The sequence below is a fragment of the Brachycentrus maculatus genome, unplaced genomic scaffold (assembly GCF_059751285.1).
Source record: "Brachycentrus maculatus isolate JH-2025_06_01 unplaced genomic scaffold, ASM5975128v1 h1tg000099l, whole genome shotgun sequence".
NCBI lineage: Eukaryota > Metazoa > Arthropoda > Insecta > Trichoptera > Brachycentridae > Brachycentrus > Brachycentrus maculatus.
The window spans coordinates 273,299-294,870 of NW_028280853.1; the positions used below are offsets into that span (position 1 = coordinate 273,299).

General features: G+C 29.2%; 1 protein-coding gene across 5 annotated transcripts in view; it reads right to left on the reverse strand.

Annotated features, from left to right (window-relative positions):
- trh (PAS domain-containing protein trachealess) overlaps window positions 1–21,572 on the reverse strand; it is a 395,076-nt gene that overhangs the window by 52,086 nt on the left and 321,418 nt on the right. For all 5 annotated transcript variants that reach the window (XM_088258584.1, XM_088258582.1, XM_088258583.1 and 2 more), the window contains one exon: window positions 7,920–7,996. In XM_088258584.1, coding sequence (XP_088114710.1) covers window positions 7,920–7,996 — 77 coding nt within the window. The remainder of the gene's footprint in view (window positions 1–7,919; window positions 7,997–21,572) is intronic.

A 21,572-nucleotide genomic window follows, 5' to 3' on the forward strand; every position in this document is an offset into this window, starting at 1 on the left:
AGAGAATAAAAATAACGAAAATGGAAAAGAGTCACAATAAATTAACGTTTTTATAAGGCTTGAATAAATCCAGCAGAATAAAAAACACTAAGTAAGCTCTTAATATAGTAATTGCAGTAAAAAATGTTTAACGAAGCATTTATTAACAACAAAGTCGGTAGATAGTCGATAGTTCACAGGTACTTTTGCAATATTTTTGTACTTCTGTCAACTCCTCGAGAGATTAGACGTCTAAAGTCAACAAATGTAAAATGTTAAATTTTATGATGGGAAAAATATATTTCACTATTTTAATATATTTTATTTTTTATTTGTATTTTTTTTATTGGAAGGAAGAACAACAGTTACAATATATGATACATCAGAATACAAAAAATAAAATCATGAGTACCAATTACAGTTCTTCACAACTATGCATAAGAGAGGTCTATATAAAGGAAGAACATGAGACAAGGATGGGATAAAGAGATAAAGAGAAATATTGTAGGAAAGCAAAAAAATAGTGTGTGCGGTAGATAGATCAATGAATTACAATTAGGAAGTATTATCTTGAAGGTAAAATACCTGAAGACAATAATGTTTGGGAATGTCATAAACACATAACATTATTTTTAATGAAAACAGAGTAATTTTTTAAAAAAATTTTAAAGCATTTTTTTCACAAAAATGTAAGTTATGTTAGTATATAACCCCGGTCCTCGGTTCGACCAAAATTCGCATATGATTATCATTTTGTGTAGTTCTGAGTGTTTGAAAAGTGCTATGATAGTGATGAGTATTATTGTTTGCATGCTGTTGTAGTAATTGTCCTGACGAAGAGACGAACACGCCTCGAAAACGGTATACAAAAAATTGGTGAATGATTATTTTTAGTTTGATGAAGTAATAATCGAACCTAGAACAGGAAGTATGGAAGGCAATCAAGCTAACTTTGAATCTATGAATCATACATATATGCTCGTTTATTGAAATAATCATTTTAGATAATTTACATAAAATACTGCTTCAAGGGTACTTTTCTGTGAGAAAATTATAAGGAAATTAAATATATATTAAGGAAATAATTATGTAAATCAATGACTTTTTATTATTTTTTTCTAAATATTTCATAACTCATCTGCAAGGGAAAATTCATCCATGCATTCGGGTCCAAAAAGTAAAGGCACCCTATCCAAATTTAGTGAACACCATTTTACCCATAGCAACTTAACCATAAATTTATCTCTTATTGTGAACATTCTACAAAATTATAACATAAAAATGTGTTTCGATTCAGATCATTTTCACATTTAAATTGTGGTGAAAATCTTAACAAAAATTTAAATTAAATTTATTGAAATAAATTAAATTTCCCGCACTGTGATTTCATATGATAATGTTTCCCAACCTTGGTCCATGGAGTCTGATTTCAAATGGCCGAATCTATTTCCAAAATAGCGTAATTATTTCATTCAATGGAATAGTTTTGTCCGTTCAAAAGTGTAGCATCATCTTATTCATTGAGATGGGATTCGGGAAGTCGGATCATTAATTTCCAGATTAATAAGCCTCAATGTAAATTCCATAACACTGTATTTACAGTTAAGCACAGGGTTGAGAAAGAATATCGTTAAAAATGTATTATTTTGTTGAGGCACTATTCAATTAGACATTTTTTTCTTAATAATGTATATATATATATATATATATATATATATATATATATATATATATATATATATATATATATATATATATATATATATATATATATATATATATATATATATATATATATATATATATATATATATATATATATATATATATATATATATATTATATGTAGAAAATTCTTCTTGCCTATTATGTACCATATAAGGATTTAAAGCATATTTAGTTTAAATGTCTTAAAAATGATAGTGGATGTGTTGTGTTGAGTTCATAATTAAGGAACAAAGTTGATCCCTAGTAAAATTATTATTATTATTAGACGTTTAAAAAAAGTTGTTACTAAAAAAATTTTTGGTCCAGGGTTGTGTAGTTTTTAGTCCAGGGTTATATGGTTTATAGTCCAGGGTTATATGTTTTTTAGCCCAGAGTAATATGGTTTTTAATCCAGGGTGGGTATTACATTTTTAATTTAGGGCAAAATTGTTTAGTTTAGGGTAATATGATTTTAAGATTCGATCGTTTAAGTTTAAATCCAACTAGTTCAGAAATTTTATTGCGTATGGCATGTATCTAGTTCTTAAAATGTTTGACGATTTAACATAAAAAAATTAAGGTCTCAATAATATAACCAGAGCAAAAGAATATCATCCCAATCGGATAAACAAAAAATAATAAAAACTATTGACGCAGTGTTTTCTCGAGCATTTCTTACATGAAGCAAGGTGATCAATTGTGCGCTTTAGATACCAGTCAAGGGTAAAATGAAATTAATTTAAGAGATAAAATCACTATCACTTATTATCACTCCCCTGACAATCGAACCCGAGGTCTCTAGCACGGCCGATAAGCGTTAGCCACACCTTTAAAATTAAACGTAAAAATGTTTGAAAATGATGCAGAATGCATTGAAACACGTATCACATTAGATTTTAAGAAATAATGGTACTCACCAAGTTTAACATTAATTTAAAATGAAAAGATATTACCACCAAGTGACTGCCAAATCAATTAGTAAAATAATTTATGATTCAACACTCTCCTTATCATTCGTCGATCAACGAACGATGAATGATAATGAGTGTTATATTATCATACTACAAAGATAACAATGCTTTTAATATACAATATATTATTATTGTATCTAGGCATGTTCATCAATTTCAAGTAAATAAATTTTAATTATACGTTCGTTATTAATGCCTTTCCCGGATGGTATTTTCACGGATATCATCTACATACCTTCAACTATCCATCCATATATCTCACTAAACTTGTAATCCGTTAGAATTCACAGTAAAAAGTGAACAGTTTTACAATAGACGATTTGGTACAGTATTAAAGATGGAAAAAGAAGAATTATAACATTTGATGGTAAGTTTCAGGGCTGCTTTAATATTTGAGATATGTATAAAGTGAAAAGAAAACGCAAAAATATGCTTTCGGTTTAAATAAGTGGAAAATCGATTTTTTACAATTGGAAAATTTAATTCAATATCTATAAAAAGTACTTACATATATGCAATATTTATGTTTGTTTTTAAATCTCGTTTATAATTTTTTTATGATTTACTTCTGTAATATTATTTTTTGACATTTCATCAAAGATGAAGAAGAATATGGAAGTCTGGGCATTTACGGGGCTTACGACCGTCATAGGCTGGTTTAAGTGATCACTTTACACACGTGTAACATTCACCAATTCTACCCATTATTGACAACCACACTACTCAAATTCTTGGAAGTTCTATATATATGAACCAATTTAGAAACCTTGTTCATGAATAACTAAAACTTCACTAGAGACATCTATTGGTGAGATGTAAAGAAGCTTTTTACTAAGCAGAAACTCTTATATTAGTATGTGAGATCCGAATCCCGGATTATAATCACACACATGAGAAACGCCAGAAAATACCATTTTCATTTTTATTATTAAGCTTATAATTTGACCAGATAATTTATTTACAACATTTTGAGTGTGTCCAAATACTTGTTCACAAAATCTGGATTATCTCCAATTACAGGAGTTATTTTCATATTATTTTTTGACATCTCATCAAAGATGGGTATTACTTCTGTAATATTTTTTTTGTTTTCTTTGAGACTTTCTCAGTGATTCTACATTAAATATCATAATAAAACAATAGATTAAAAGGTTTGGCACTTTAATTTGTAAAAAAAATTGTTTTGATCAATACAACTTGAAACAGAACATAAAATTTAGTGATTGTTTGATTCTTTGTTTTGTGTATTTTTATAACTTAAATATTTTTCATTTTGAAAACAATGTCAATATTTAAAATGTTGTTCACAATAAAGGAGAAGAATCAGATGTGTTTGAAAAGTCATCTATTATTTTATCTCATATCTATACCAAATGGTGCAAAGAGCGTTGCGTCTTATCATATATTATAAATGTATGAATAAGGCAAGGCGATAAGTCCAGCGCTTTAAGTACCAATCCAGGTTGATATTAAATTAATATAAGAGTGAAAATTATATACCAATAATAAATATTGTAAACTTCCTGGGAGTCGAACCCAGAACCTCTAGCGTGGTAGTGAAACGCATTTTTTTCTATTATACCGAGGCGATGTACGGTATGATGATAAGTCGTGAAAAGCCTAAATATATGCTAATTAAAAAAATTAAATAAAACGTTATTTGACTTTATATGAGTAGATGTATGTAAATATTGATACAAGTAAGATGATTTCATAATTTTTCAAAAGTATTTATTGATTTGGCGTTTATTTGTAGAAGTCCATATTTATATCCAATTTGAGTCTACACGGTTGTATATTTCATTTAAAAAAAAAAAAAAAAGTGGAAATTGTTTTGCCTTATTAGGTCATTATCAATCTACTGTTTATAAGGCGATATTGTCACAATTTTTTATTTATTAATTTGGCGTTTAATTTGTGGAACTCCATTTAAATATATGTATTTTAAATCAAACACAGATTTTTTGAGTCTACTAAGTTGTATTTTATTTTTAAAAAAAACACATAAAAATTAATATTGCGACCATTGTTTCGCCTAGTTATGGCATTTTCAAATAATAAAATAAACAACTTAGGAGACTCAAATCAGTGTTTGAAATGATGTTTTAACAAAAATGTTAAGTTTTATTTTTTTACTTGAGGTTTTCGGTAGCCCTGTCTCAACGATCCACGAATAAAATCCGGTAAACCAAGTCATCGGTACTTGCGCGAGTACTCGAGCGTGGAAATTAATTTCCAGAATGAATTTAGCGCTGAGAATAGGCAATCATTTCTGATACTCTCCACAATTGGCGTTTTTCACAAATGTATACCAACCCAGATATAAGTGTTTCGATCGAGAACTAATACTTTATCGATATTTAAAGTAACAAAAAATAAATCCGTTAAAATTGACAGCAATAAAGAAAAATATGTGTAAATATATAAATTTTTTAAATAACCAAATGTTGAATGATATCTTTTAAAGTGGTAAATTTATTTACATCGTAGACAAACTGTAATTAATAATAATGCGCTTTTGAAGGAATATTGCGTAAAGATCCCTAAAATCCTCGTTACGGGATATTTCTAAGTGTGAAATAAGAGTTTAATTTTTATGCTATTTTTTGCAGAATTCACACATTTATATAAATATATATATATAATATATATATATATATATATATATATATATATATATATATATATATATATATATATATATATATATGTATATATATATATATATATATATATATATATATATATATACATATATATATATATATATATATGTATATATATATGTATATATATATATATATATATATATTTATGTATATATATATATATACATAAATATATATATTTATATATATATATATATATATATATATATATATATATATATATATATATATATATATATATATATATATGTATATATATATATATATATATATATATATATATATATATATATATATATATATATATATATATATATATATATATATATATATATATATATATATATATATATATATATATATATATATATTATTTTTTATATGGTGTACTGGTAAGTGTGTTCGGCTACCGTACTAGAGATCCTGGATTCGATTCACATGGGCGTATATAGATATGAGTGATTTTTACTCACTTATTTATTTATTATAACCCTGGACTGGCACAATCAACAATTAAGATAACCTTGCGTCGATACATGCAGTACCCTATGCACCATTAGGTGCGGATACGGATTGGAAGGATAATATACATATTATCTATATTAGTGTTTGAGTTATTTTTCACAGCGTATTGATTTTTTAAACAAATATTCCATCAAAATTATATTAATATCCTTTACTTTATAACCGATCTAGATATACTGCTTAGAAACGATTCAGTGACCTTTGCAACATTGGGTGAAGATAAGGTTTAGAAGAAGAAGAAGAAGAAGGAGGAGGAATGCCGTATTAACCTTCATATCCTGTGAAGTATTACAATCAAAATTTGCGTTTGATTTATTCAGTACGTAAAATTATTATGATGATGAAAATCTTAAAGGATATTTTCAAAATGACACGTATTTTTCTCCATTCCTTGCGATTACACACGATCAATCAAAGTTCCGTATCGAATGACTTCTTACCTTCAATACACAGACATCTAATATTGCGCTTCGTGTGCGTTTCTATAAACGAATCGAACTTTGTTGTCTCCAGACATTGTGGAGAACAGAAAAGCTCCGACGTACTCAGCGTCGGATTCCAGTCACGAACCGACGGCCATTCTTCATTATCCGGGGGATGTTAGAGGAGGACGAGAGGGATGAAAGATGGGGGTAGCTCCAGCCAAGGTGCTACAGGGTAGGGGTCTTTAACCCGAGACTAGAAAAAATACTCCGTAGGAAATTTCTATATCCGAAGACATCACTGAAAATCTTTAGTATTTATTGTCGTTTATTTCATCCGCCTCCGTAATGTAATGGTCAGCACGCTCGGCTACCGTTTTGGAGGTCCCGGGTTCGATTCCCAGGGAGAGTTAAATAAATAAAAGTGATTTTTTCACTTTAATATTTATTCAATATTACCCTGGTCTGGTACCTGAAGCGGAGGGCTGATCACCTTTCCTTCATGTGTTAACGATCAAGATAACACTGCGTTTATATGACGCAGTGCCCTATGCACCATTGGGGTGCGGATAAGGGTTTTCTCATATTTCTTAATACGGAAATATTTATTTAATACGGGTTTATTAGGAAGGTATGTACTTTTTCTTCGTTTTTTACTCATAATAAATAATTAATAAAGAAATAAATTGCTTATTTTTTAATACAGTGTTTTATTAATGTTTTACTTAGTAAATAGCACTATTACCACCAGTAAATACAAATAATAGTGGTATTTACTAAGTATAACATTAATTTAAAATGGATAGATTTTACCACAAAGTGACTGCCGAATCAATTAACGAAATTGTTAATACAGTGTTAGGTCTCTAATCCAAACGCAAATCGTGTAGTGGGTCGTTCGAATTACTGACTGTTTGGAGAACAAAAAGTAAAATTCTGTTTATGTAAATACTCATTATTTTACATTTTTATTTGGGTGCTGAACAAATAATTTTAAACATTTATAAACCGTCTCAACATTCGTCTCAAAACCATACATTCCTCCGTGTTCTGGACGTCTTCTTCAGTCCAGTTGACGTTTTTGTCGAAAGCTTTCACGATTTCAGAAGGTGAAAACTTGTATGGTTTTTGAAATAATCATTTGGTTTACAGCGCATTTCGGATTACGGAGCGTTCGGATTAGCGAGCTGACAATATATATGGTTAAAAAGGTGATATGACCTATTATTGACACTGCCCAAATTACCTGCCTATGTTTAAATCAAATAAGTTGCATTTAGACTTTGTCCGCCTCCGTAGTGTAATGGTCAGCACGCTCGGCTACTGTTCTGGAGGTCCCGGGTTCGATTCCCAAGGGGGATAAAATAAATATAAGTGATTTTTTCACTGTCATATTTATTCAATATTACCCTGGACTGGTACCTGAAGCGGAGGGCTGATCACCTTTCCTTCATGTGTAAACGATCAAGATAACACTGCGTTTATATGACGCAGTGCCCTATGCACCATTGGGGTGCGGATAAGGGTTTTATTATAGACTAACTTTATTCAACATTAAAACTGTATTTTCATACATGCGTAAAGTTTATTACGTTTTCATTTATTGGTATTAAGGTACTGTGAAATTTAAAATTGAAATAAATTACCTGTAAAATGTGAGTCCCTTGATGCTGTTCAAATAATTCTAAAGCTAGTCCGGCCGGCGTTCTTCTGTTTTGGGCACCTGAAACAAAGTATTTAAAATCAAAAACAAATTTTTCATGGATGCAAAATCATTAATAATTGTTCTATATACAAAAATGTCAATAACTGTCCTTTATACCATTAAAAATCTTTAGTATCCACCGCATACTTCTGGCAACAAGACCGTCGGAATGAGACATTACAAACAATGAAATTTTACTTTGTATTATACACATTTCACGTGTACAAAATACATACACGCGAGTGTGGTACACTCGTGTTGCCAGTAACAGAGAACAGAGGCTTGTACATGTACCTAATATCTCTATATCTCGTTGCTCGTGCAGATTCGTGGAACTTTTATTCGAGTACAGTTAGTTTGTCGGAACTGAGCTCATTGTGTGATGTTGCCGCCGGATTTAAACAAACTTGAGCTTGACTTTATTATAAAACAATCCCTGATTTTTTTTAAAACTATATTTATATACCTACATGTACAAAGGTATTTATGGGTTTCTCGGTTCGAACCCACTCTACCACAATTTGATACCTATTTCTAATAACGAGCCGCTTATACTCTATATATATATATATATATATATATATATATATATATATATATATATATATATATATATATATATATATATATATATATATATATATATATATATATATATATATATATATATATATATACTATATATATATATATATATATATATATATTTATATATATATATATATAAATTTATATATATATATATAAATATTTATATATATTAATATATATTTATAATATGTGTGAAGAAATCATTGAAAAAAAATGTTCAGGAAGGCTATTTAAGTCACTTTTGCTTGTCAAGAAAAGAAACATTAATACAGTTAGTTATTTTTAACAAGTCAATATATTATACTTCACAGTTTTAAATCCTTAGGGATTTTTTCAGGGCAATATTAGGCTAGTAAGAAATCAAATAGTCAATGATCACGTTTTTGTAAAAAATGCACTTGGTCACTTTCTCCTGTATGACTACGATATCACATGTTGTATTTGGAAAAGACAGAAATTATTATTATTTATTTTTATTTTATGTGGATTATTTAAACTTTTATCTCCAGCAGTGTGAAGCAAACAATATGACAACAACAAAATCCATCTCTTGGTAGCTTTCTTATGAAGAGCTTTGCATTAATTTTATTGCATTATATTGTTTTGCGATCTCTGCAGAACTGAAGTTCCATAAAGATCGGTGCCTCGGCAAAGGAGCACAATCTCCACGGATCGTCTTTCCGTAAGTGATATCAGATTCAATGTTTTTTAATAAATATTACTGTTTTAGCTACGTAGTATCAAATACCGACTTGTATTTTATTAACTATAAAATGTTACTTATTAAACCTCGCAGTTATTTATTTATTTGTTATTCAGTTCACTTACAGTGCCGAATATGCATTTATTATATTAAAAAAATATATAATGACTTTTTTGCAACTTTTTTGAGTGAATCCAAATACTTGTTCACAAATATTTGTTTCCTCACTGAGTTATTTTTAATTTTTTTAGATTTTCATACTCTTATTTATCTAAGTTAGGATGTCAATTTTTTATTATATATTAGACGCTGCAATGTAAAATAATTTTTCAACAAATAATTATTTTGAATATATATTTTCATTAGAACGCTCGCATCTTTGCATGAGTTCATAAAAATTTGGGTTATGTTGACAAATAATATTTCATATTCTTAATAAAAATTAGCTAATTTCATTTATTGATTCGGCAGTCACTTTGTGATAAAATCTATCCGTTTTGAATTAATGTTTTGCTTAGTAAATTTACTATGGAAAACAATAGCGGGATTTACTAAGTAAAACATTAACTAAAAATAAAATTATCTAATAAAGATGTTTCCTTATCAATTTTTTTTTCAAACATCAGTTTGGTATATGGAGCCAAATTTATATGTAAAACATACACAAGCTAGTACGAGTATCTCGTACTTCTGCATTTTATTTCCCATAACGAAGTAATGTCCTTAGCTTTCAACTTCTTCACTTGCGTCATCATCCTCTTTTTTCTCTCTTAATATATGCACAACAGTATTCAAAACATGTATGTGGAATTATTTAATTGGCTTTTATCATTGTGAATCTAACTATTTTTCGTGTTTTTTTATGTACAAGATGTAAAATTCCCAAACAAATAGAAATAAAAATCAATATATTGTAACATGACAACATTGATGTCAAGGAGTGGGGAATGATGTCAGCCAATGGATACCCGCCATGTTGCCTGGAGCACGTATACTGGAAAACAACCGTTGGCAACTGGCACTTCTCTCTGGATCGAGACTAATTTAGATCATACAAAAAATCTTATCGCGCTTATATTGGGAATTAACCTTGTGTTACAGACCATTGAGTATTTTAACTGACAAACACGACGGTTGTTACAATATAAATAAATAAATCAAGCTCCCATATTTCACTCCTTTATTAACGAATCAGGAGCGCAGGACCAATCACCCGTTTTCATTTAATTCCGATCGAGTTAAAACCGCGTCATTCGATGCAATGCCCTATGAAGCACTTAAGTGTGGAAAGGGATTACAAGAAGACGTATGGGTAACCAAAACATCACTTAATATTTAATGTAGGAGCATCATAACTAAACTTGTGTACCACATTTCCCCGAAAACGGACCACAAAAGTACGTGATCCTACTTCGGCCTGGTTAGAACTCATGAATGAACCTCCGAAACTAAAAAATAAGGATGAAAAAATAATAATGTTACGCAACGCACGTCCAAAGTTGTCACTTCTTTATTACTAAATCCCCGATCTCGCGTGTAGCGTCCGGTGCGCGATGTTCCTTATCCAGTCAAATAATCTTGAAAATATGAACGAAATGAATAACGCTTTTGTTTTAAATGTTTACGACTGTTATTTTTTTAAACTGTTCAAGTAAAGAACTCTTTTTAAACAAATTGGTTAGGTACCTACAAATTTCCAGTAGGTACTTGTATTTAATTGACATATAAAAATAAAATTATATCAACGAGTATTAAAAAGGTCAATGAAGTATAAATATAATGTTTATTTTATTTATAATTAATGTTTATATCATTTATATGGGAGAAAAACGAGTAAAGGTTCAAATAAACAAATAACATTTTTTTTAATAAAAAATATTTTAAAAACAACTTCGAAGCAAATAGCTTATTTTTTTGGCACCTCTGTGGATTGACTAAGTCACGGGGTACCTATTAATCACATTATAAAAATATATATGTAGGGTCATTTTAATAAAATTATTTTGTATATTATAAAATGTAACATCTCAAATTTACACACGTGTAACATTCACCAATTCTACTCATAACATGACAACCACACTACTCAAATTCTTGGAAGTTCTATATATATATAGGAACCAATTTTAAAACATTGTTCTTAAATCACTAAAACTTCACTAGAGACATCTATTGGTGAGATGAAAAGAAGCTTTTTACTGAGCAGAAACACTTTTATTAGTATATGAGGTCCAAATCCTGAATTATAATCACATAGATGAGAAACGCGAGAAAATATTATTTTTTTTTATTTTTATTTCAGCTTATAATTTGACCAGTTAAAATTAAATGTCAAATTTGATATTTTCAGACAAATATTTTGTACAATTAATAATTTCATAACATTTCACATTTTTTATAAAAGTCATATTTATAGCCTCTTTTGTATATATATTTTTTTATTTTATTTATTTTTAATTGATTTTATTTTTAAATTTAAAGGTACATACTGCCACAATCACCCTTGAGTAATAGGACTTGTAATAAGCAAACAGAGCGAACGTTACATATATGGTATTTTATTACAATTTACCCTGATAATAAAACGTATACGGGGGTAAGAATCCCAAATTTGGTGGTGTGTTTATCTAGCATCTATTTTACTACTGGGTGGAAAGGGTTGGCGGGTACATATTAAATTATATACTCGTTTTTGAAGAATTTTGTAGGATTAAAATAAATCCGTCCCTATATTTGAGGTTTGTATTTGAAAATTGTAATAAAAAATATGAAACAATGTTAAGAATTTCAAGAAATATTTCCACTTTATAAAAAACGTTAATAACTTTGCAGCATTAATATTTGTTATTATTTTTCAACAGTACAGGTTATTTTTACATTACATTAAAACAAACAATGATATTTCAAGTATTTTTTTTAAGATGTTTTATATAACGATTTTTTTATTTCTTTGCCTGACTAACTAGTTTATCCCCATTGAAAGTCACACAAAAGATTTTTAATACAAGTAAAAAAATATATAAGAAATACCATAAAATGAATTGAAATATGTAGATTTTATGTAAACGTTTGTGTACATAAGCAATAAACAATTTATAATAATGTGCCCTTACTGGATTTTCTCATGCTTAAGACACACACAATTTGTTTAAATTTATTTTTGGCAAAATAATATTTTTATTACATTATATGTATAGATTTTGCTTAATGTTAATCTAATGAGTTTATAAATATGATAACTTTAATATTAAAATACAAAGACATACTTGTATATCTGTATGCATCAAAGAAAAATATATGTTATATTTGTAAGGCTGGGGATAAAATAAATCAACACACATCAAAATCATAATAATTCTAGTCGTAATAAAGTGTAAGAGATTTCATGGAAACAGTAACGTTTCAAATAAAAAGTCAAAAAATAAAGCAACAAAAAACACTTTTGTCTTGTATCACGATTTTCTACAGTAGCGGCCATAAAAACAATCATAAAAGTCGTTCATAAAAACGACAATTTAATTAAATAATACGATAGCATGTCTTAGAGTGGCTGCATTTCCTCTTAATGTAGTTGATATTCCACGTGCGAGTTTATTAGATCAGACAGGTACACGTGCTACGGTTCATCTTATCTCCTCTCCTAGATTTGTATCTAGTTGGATGTGTTGTATTATTTGTTTTGTATGGAAATAACAAAGGCCCCTGTGTCGATTAACGGAGCACAGCTTACGAGAATTTGGGCACAGGTTGTGTACTCATAATCCCTTCAAATACTAGACTGAAAAATTAATATTTTAACACACACACACACATATATTTATATATATACATATATATATATATATATGTATATATATATATATATATATATATATATATATATATATATATATATATATATATATATATATATATATATATATATATATACATATATATTTATATATATATATATATATATATATATATATATATATATATATATATAAATATATATATATATATATATATATATATATATATATATATATATATATATATATATATATATATGTATATATATATAAGTATATATATATAAATATATATATATATATATATAGGGTCCGCCATCTAAAGTTTTTTTTTTCAACTAGTGCTTATTTCGTGAATGGTAACACTTAGCTCATGTCTGATTTGACAAATAATTAGTTTTATCCTTCCGCTAAGCGAATATGGTTGTGTATACGCTTGAACAACGCTGGGAAATATTGCGACATTACTTTGAAAATCATGGTAATGTTGCAGAATGTGTGCGAAAATTGCGTACGGTTTTTGGAAGAAGAGAAGCACCGTCAGCTCCGTATGTTCGTTATCTTGTGAAAAAAGTGAAAGAAACTGGCATCCTCATCGATAAACCAAAGCGTGAAAAGCCAAAAACAGTGCGTACACCCGAGAATATCGATGTTGTGGCAGAAAGTGTGCGTGAAGCGCCATCAACATCAATTCACCGTCGTTCTCAACAATTGAACATTTCGGAGACATCATTGAGACGAATTTTGCATAAAGACCTTGGTATGACGCCATACAAAGTCCAATTGGTTCAGGAGTTGAAGCCAACTGACCATCCAATGCGTTTTCGCTTCGCTGAGTGGGCCTGCGATCGACTTACAGAAGATGCCGATTTTGCCAAAAAAATCATCTTTTCGGATGAAGCTCATTTTGATCTTGGCGGGTATGTAAACAAGCAAAATTGTCGTATTTGGGGCACAGAAAACCCGCACGCATACATTGAAAAGCCGGTACACCCAAAACGAGTCACTGTTTGGTGCGGATTTTGGTCCAGAGGCATAATTGGGCCATTTTTCTTTGAAAATGAGCAAGGAGTGGCCGTTACAGTCAATGGCGATCGTTATCGGGCCGTTGTTGAACGGATTTTTGTTCACAAAAATTGAAGAGGAGGATATTGGCAACATTTGGTTTCAACAGGACGGCGCTACGTGCCACACAGCCGAAGCTACACTCGATGTTTTGCGCCCTGTTTTAAAAAAAAAAAAGTTATTTGGCGGACCCTTTATATATATATATATATATATATATATATATATATATATATATATATATATATATATATATATATATATATATATATATATATATATATATATATATATATATATATATAAATATATATATATATAAATATATATACACACAGAAAAATGCTTCTAAGAAATCTGGTTAATAATTGAAATCAGCTAAAATAATAAAATGAAAAGGATATTTTCTGACGTTTTTAATGTATGTGATTATAATCCAGGAATCGGACCGTACACACAAATATAAGAGTTTCTGCTCAATAAAAAAGCATCTTCATCGCACCAATAGATGTCTAGTGAAAATTATAGTGATTCAAGCTCAATGTTTCGAAATTGTATCATATATATAGAACTGCCAAGAATTTGGGTAACGTGGTTGTCAATCATAGGTCTAATTGGTGAATGTTACACGTGAGTAAACTGATCTCTTAAAACAGCCTATGACGAAGCCCCGTAAATGCCCAAACTTCCGTATTCTTCTTCATCTTTTTTTCTTTGATAACAACAGCAACATATGTAAAACAAAACATTAAAAGATATACATTAAACAAGCCAATTTTAGTTAACCACTGAAACATAAAAATTAGTACAAAATATTAAGTGTATATCTAGCAAATAAACACGTTTATTTGATTGTTTTCTTTTATTAACTGACCAGATGACAGCGAATATTGTTTGGTAATAAATTTGTGACTCCATTCTAAACATATGCAGTTATTTTTGTATGAAAATATCATAGAATAAAATGGAGTGCTAGTACTGATGCATGAAATATTTGGACACGTGGAGCGAATAGTTGTGACTAGGAGACTTTGAGCGAATGGACTAAGAGGATATACATATATTGCAAATGCGAATAAGAGAACAGAACGAGGGCGGCTGAAAGAGACTAAATTGATCTTGTCAAAATTCCACGTAACCGGAAGGCAGATGTGTGGATGTAGAGGAATCTAGGAGTGTATGTTAGACACACGAGTGAGTGTAGCGTTTCATCCTCTTTGCTTACCCCTGTAGCATGATGATAGCAATATTAAATATAATATATCTATAATTTTCGTCGTGAATTTCTTTACAATCGTTGAAACAATCGATTTCTCTTGTGCAACTGAATAAATTTGACTTATGGCCAATATTATTATAAAGAGAATTGGTTCAAATTTCAAAATATTTTCTCAATACAGATTTAGCAATACCATAATGAAGTTATCAGTGGTTTGAGGTGAAATAATATTTCAATATTATTTTTGGAATATATTTTATTGCACTTATGAATCTATGCGGAGAGTGCAGAAATATATTTACAAGGTTGCCCCATGTGATGAAATTTATTTCCAAGAAAACGAAAATATCAGATGTACTCCGTATATAATACGAGTATTTGAAATCATTACAAAATTCACTATTACAACTGATCCTTATCCGAAGTGTAGTGGATACAGAGTTTGGCTAACATGCTGGAAGTCCCGAGTTCGATTTCCAAAGGGGTCATTATAAATAAAAGTGAACACTAATAGTGGTATTTGCCAAGTAAAACAAAATTACACAATGGAAAGATATAACCGCGAAGTGACTACCAAATCAATAAATGAAATTAAATACAAGTGTTTTTTTTATTTATTATTTAATTTTATCCTTGACTGGTACCTGAAGCGTAAGACTTAATGGTGCATAGGGCACTCAATCAAACTGATGCAATTTTGTTTTAGTCGTTTATATTATAAAGGCATAGTAATCAATTGTGCCCTTAAAGTACTAGTCCAGGGTAATATTAAATAAATATTACAGTTAAAAAGCATACAAATTTAGACTCTCCTAGAATTCAAACCTATTGAAATTCAACATTGTAGCCAAACTTGCTAACCACTACACTATGGAGGTGGGCAAGAACAATTTTTGTATGACCATAGTAAATTAACTAAGGTATTTTTTCTTTGCTACTTTATTCTACAATTTGTATAATGATTGAGTACCTACAATTGATTTCATTATTGATAAGAAGAATGTTATCAATTTACCACATAAAAATAAACCTATGTATCACTTTCATATCCCAGATTTTCTGTTTGTCCTCCGATGAGTGTCCAATGATCTCTGTTCAAATAAAGCTACAAATAAAGCTCTCCAAAGCTCGGAATTCCTTAATCAACTTTTACCCTTCACTTGGAAAATAATGAAGTCTTTAGGGTAGTTTTCCTTTCTCGCTTATTCTCATTTCTCACCCCTATCGTAGTTATATTACTCGTATATTTAACCACGGTGAGAGTCCAATTGGCGGAACGATGATTAGATGTAGGTTTATTTATCATGGCTCATATTGGTTTTGATAGACAAATAATTTAAAAGACGCGTTCTGGTAAAGTAAAATATTTAAAAAAAACAACATTTTGAGTGTGTCCAAATACTTGTTCACAAAACCTGGATTATCTCCAATTACAGGAGTTATTTTCATATTATTTTTTAACATCTCTTCAAAGATGAAGAAGAATATGGAAGTCTGGGCATTTACAAGAACAAGGTTTCTAAATTGGTTCATATATATAGAACTTCCAAGAATTTGAGCAGTGTGGTTGTCAATAATGGGTAGAATTGGTGAATGTAACATGTGTGTAAAGTGATCACTTAAACCAGCCTATGACGGTCGTCAACCCCGTAAATGCCCAGACTTCCATATTCTTCTTCATCTTTGATGAGGTGTTAAAAAATTTTTTTTTAAAAAAACATATTGGTTTGATTACATTTTTGGTTAAGGCTCAGTTATAAACCCTTTATATTACTTTTTAATTTAATTATAGATAGAAAACTAAAAAATTTTAATGGACAAACGACATCTTAAAAAAACAACTACTACGAGCTTTTTACATTTTTATTTCATCTAATGGGTTTCTTCGTTACTGACATCATTAAACTGGTGTGAGGCTAGACAAAATTCTATGTTATATACACAAAAAACCAGGAGTTAAAAACCATGACTATTATAAAGACTGAAGGAATGAATAAAGTTAAAAAATCAAATATGGTATTCATTTAAAAAATCTCGTCTAGCCTTTCACTAGTCTGATGATGTTGGTGACGACGAAACCAATTCAATGGGTAAATAAAATAAAAATGAGAAAAAATATTTTTTTAAATATAAACCTCCGTACTTAATATTTTTTCTTCATGATATATTACAAGAGAATGTATTGCTTTTAACAGATTGAAATAGTATTTTCATTAATTGATTCGGCATTCACTTTCTGGTAAAATCTGTCGATTTTTAATTAATGTTTTACTTAGTAAATACCACTAATTCTTAAAATCTACTGTGACACGTGTTTCGATGCATACGGTGTTTGAAAATGATGCGGAATGCATCGAAACACGTGTCACAGTAGATTTTAAGAAATAGTGGTATTTACCAAGTAAAACAATAATTAAAAATGAAATAGTATTGTTGACTGATTCTGTCATTGAAATTAATATTAGAGAAATACACTTAATTAAGCCATTTGGCATATTAATATAAAACTCCGACTAACAGTATTTCTAGATTTAATCGGCTATATTGTATTTTAAAATTTTTATTACACTTGACTTACAAAATGTATGGTTTTATAAATATGACTTATGGCAAAGAAATATAATTAAAAAAATTAGAGTATTCTTTTAATGCATGCTTAAATTTTCTCATACACATAAACATATCGCTTACTTCTTTCAAGAACGTCATAAATCAAAAAACCTTTTTTTTCAGGAGAACGTTTTTAAAGTATAAAAATATAATACCATGTATTAAAAATAAATATCAAGCCACTTATTGAACTTTTTAATGTGCATCGTATCTTTTTAGGTAAAACCTGAAGGTTTTTTCTTAATTTGAAAAATATTTAGTTTATTTAAAAAAATAATTAATCAATGCCTTTTCTTCAAAATTCAAAAACAACACATTCTGCCCTGTAAAGGGTAAATATAAAGTTAAAAATATGCCGCTTTTGCTGGGATATAGTACATTTTCTGGGCATTCTGAAAACATGAACAACTTGAAATTGACGATTTTTGATTTATAGCGTTCTTGAAAGGAGTGAGCGATATGTCGTCAATAAGTATAAACGTGAAGTATTTATATGAATAAGGTTTTATTAATATATGTTTTTAGATGCGACTTTATTCATGAGCTATCGGCAGGTCAGCACGAAATTTGGAAGACACCCCTCAATGAAGGGTTAAAGGGATTAATGTATAGATTGTTGGGATGTTAACCCTTCTGCTGACGACTTCATTATTGACAGGGGATGATTCATATCTCTTTGAATTAAGAGTAAATAATACTCCCAAACATGGTCACAAACCAACATAAATTATGATCATTTATGTGATTTTTTATTGTTTTATTTAACTTAATTCAAATCTGACTTAAGTAAAAGTTAAGTTTATTTTTTAAATGATCTCATAAGGTGAAATAATAATCAAAATTTTAATTAAAAAGACTTATTTTGATAAAACTTCAAAAAAATTATATGGAGAATTCAATATTTACAAAAAAAATTTAAATGTATATAATCGATATATATGTAAATAGGAATGTAAATGTTAGTTTGTTTGACATATTCCAAAGTTGTTTGCTGATAACGTTGAAATTTTGACACAACGTTGCACTTAAATACGTGTATGCCTTGCGCTTGTGACATTTAAAAATACAATTCTGTTATAAAAATAGTATGTAACTGTAATGGCAGCGCCATATATTGAAAGTTATAGAAACACACGAAATACTAAAAATTGTTCATGCGGACAGCGTGTTTCTTGACAGCTGCTTTAATATTATATACGCACAAGCATTGTGAAATAAAACATATTAGAAATGTATGCTATCTCTTTTTTCCTTTGATTAAGTAATACTAATGCATAGCCGGGTATAGTTAGTAGGTACGTAATTCTTTTTAAATAAATCGATAAAAACATAAATTCAATTAGATTTATTTGTAAACAAAATGATATTATTTAATTAAACTTACTTCTGTACCACATAATCTTTGGCACTATAGATATTTCTTTAGTCAGGAAATAATCAAAACAGCCTTAGGGCAGGCATAGTGATGATACTCTCTGTTTGTAGGTACCTGCAGTGTCCACTCTAAAAGGGTTTATAAGTTTTCATTTTCTTACCGGATTAAAACAGACTGGTCAAGTGTGATCATAACGGAATTATAGTTTCGGACGTAAATTCGGCAGAAGGTATTATTACAACATACCCTCATGATCACAGTCGAATAATTTAACATGCGAGAACTGACTTTACGATACTAAAATTTATTTCCAAATATTAACAATAAATTATTGACTTGAAAATTTATATTTAAACAAAATATTTTACGGCTGATTATAATTTTATTTATTTTTTATTTTTTATCTAAATTATTAACCAAATGGATAATATATCACTATTTTTTATAGCGTAAGAATCAGTAATCAAACAGAAATAAAATAAAAAAAACACCGTTTCGGAATCGAAAAAATAAGTTTTTCTTCGAAATAAATAAATGGGTTTGAAAAGAAAACAGTTATTGAAAGGAGTTGAAAAATTTATAAAAACAATAAATAATAATATTTAATAAAACCCTTATCCGCACCCCAATGGTGCTTAGGGCACTGCTTCATATAAACGCAGTGTTACCTTGATCGTTTACACTTGAAGGAAACGTGATCAGCCCTCCGCTTCAGGTATTAGTCCAGGGTAATATTGAATAAATATTACAGTGAAAAAATCACTTATATTTATTTGACCCTCCCTGGGAATCGAACTAGCTGAGCGTGCTGACCATTACACTACGGAGACGGACAATAAACATTCTAATAAATATCAAATATGAAAAAATGTATATTATAATATTTTCAAAATACGAGGACACACGTCTGGTTCCTCGCGCAGCCGGACGCGTAACAAATTGTATATTTGCGAGTTCACCCTTATATGACAACACAAGCCAGCCAAACAGCTGGTACACTTCCTAAAATACTCAGACTTCCATCTTCTTTCGTATAAAAAACGATGTATCATCTTAAATTGAGACACTTACAATCTATATGAATAATTCACTAGGGCATTCCATGATGTGCTAATGTGTAAAGGCAACTAGCCGTAACTCATGTTGCGGCTGTTTGGATTAACACGACTTAAACCATTCTTAAAACTGGCTTCTATCTCATGCAATTACAGATTTTGTTCTATCTCTTACCTTTACCGAGATGTTCATTATCAAAATAGCCGCAAAATTTTATTAGTTTGAAACATGTGTTGGCAAAAAGCATCATTTTAAATTTACTTTTAACTCGTTTATCGCAAAACGACTGTTTTTAACTTGCGGCTATTTGGCTTTGCACATTAAGGTAGAGGTATTCATATTTGAATATGTGCACTTTAAGGACTCATTGTTGAATGATCTGCATAATGTTCTCAAAAGGATCTGTCATGAATCCATCCTTCTCCCTTTAACGATGTCTCGTTATACAATTAAACCGCTTCCTTCAATATCCTTTTACGGAAAACCTCTTTAATTGGACCTATTTATTTAAATTATTCGCTCGAAATACTGCCAGTGTAAAGGGGACAAAGACTAGTAGTTACAATGGAATCGCCACAGTTAGTAGAATATTGATTGTTATAAAAATAATAATAATATTAAATAATTAATAAAGCATCGTTTTCGTCAAAAACTACTTTAATGGCGCGCTAGAATTTAAAGTAATTTTAACATTAAACGAATGTTTATATATATATATATATATATATATATATATATATATATATATATATATATATATATATATATATATATATATATATATATATATATATATATATATATATATGTGTGTGTGTGTATATATATTGCGTTCTTCTGGGTTACGCCGATGAACAGCTTGTCAGAGGGTGAACGATATTCACATCACAAAGATCTCAATATATGGCAGTTCCAACTTAAGTAGAAATGCAGCTGCAACTATTTTTAATATTACAACTAGTACTTAGTACTACATATACCGCCAGTGTGAATTCCTGCCCACATCTTTTATTCTCAAGATTAGCAAGTTGGCAAGCCTGCACGGCGCGCTGTCATAGTCTGTGCGCAAGATGTGTACTGAAGTTTTCAGACATGATTTCTAATATTGCTTTGAATCATGAGTACTATTTTGAATATGTTTTTAAAAATTCTCACTTTTTTTATAAAATACAATATAACGT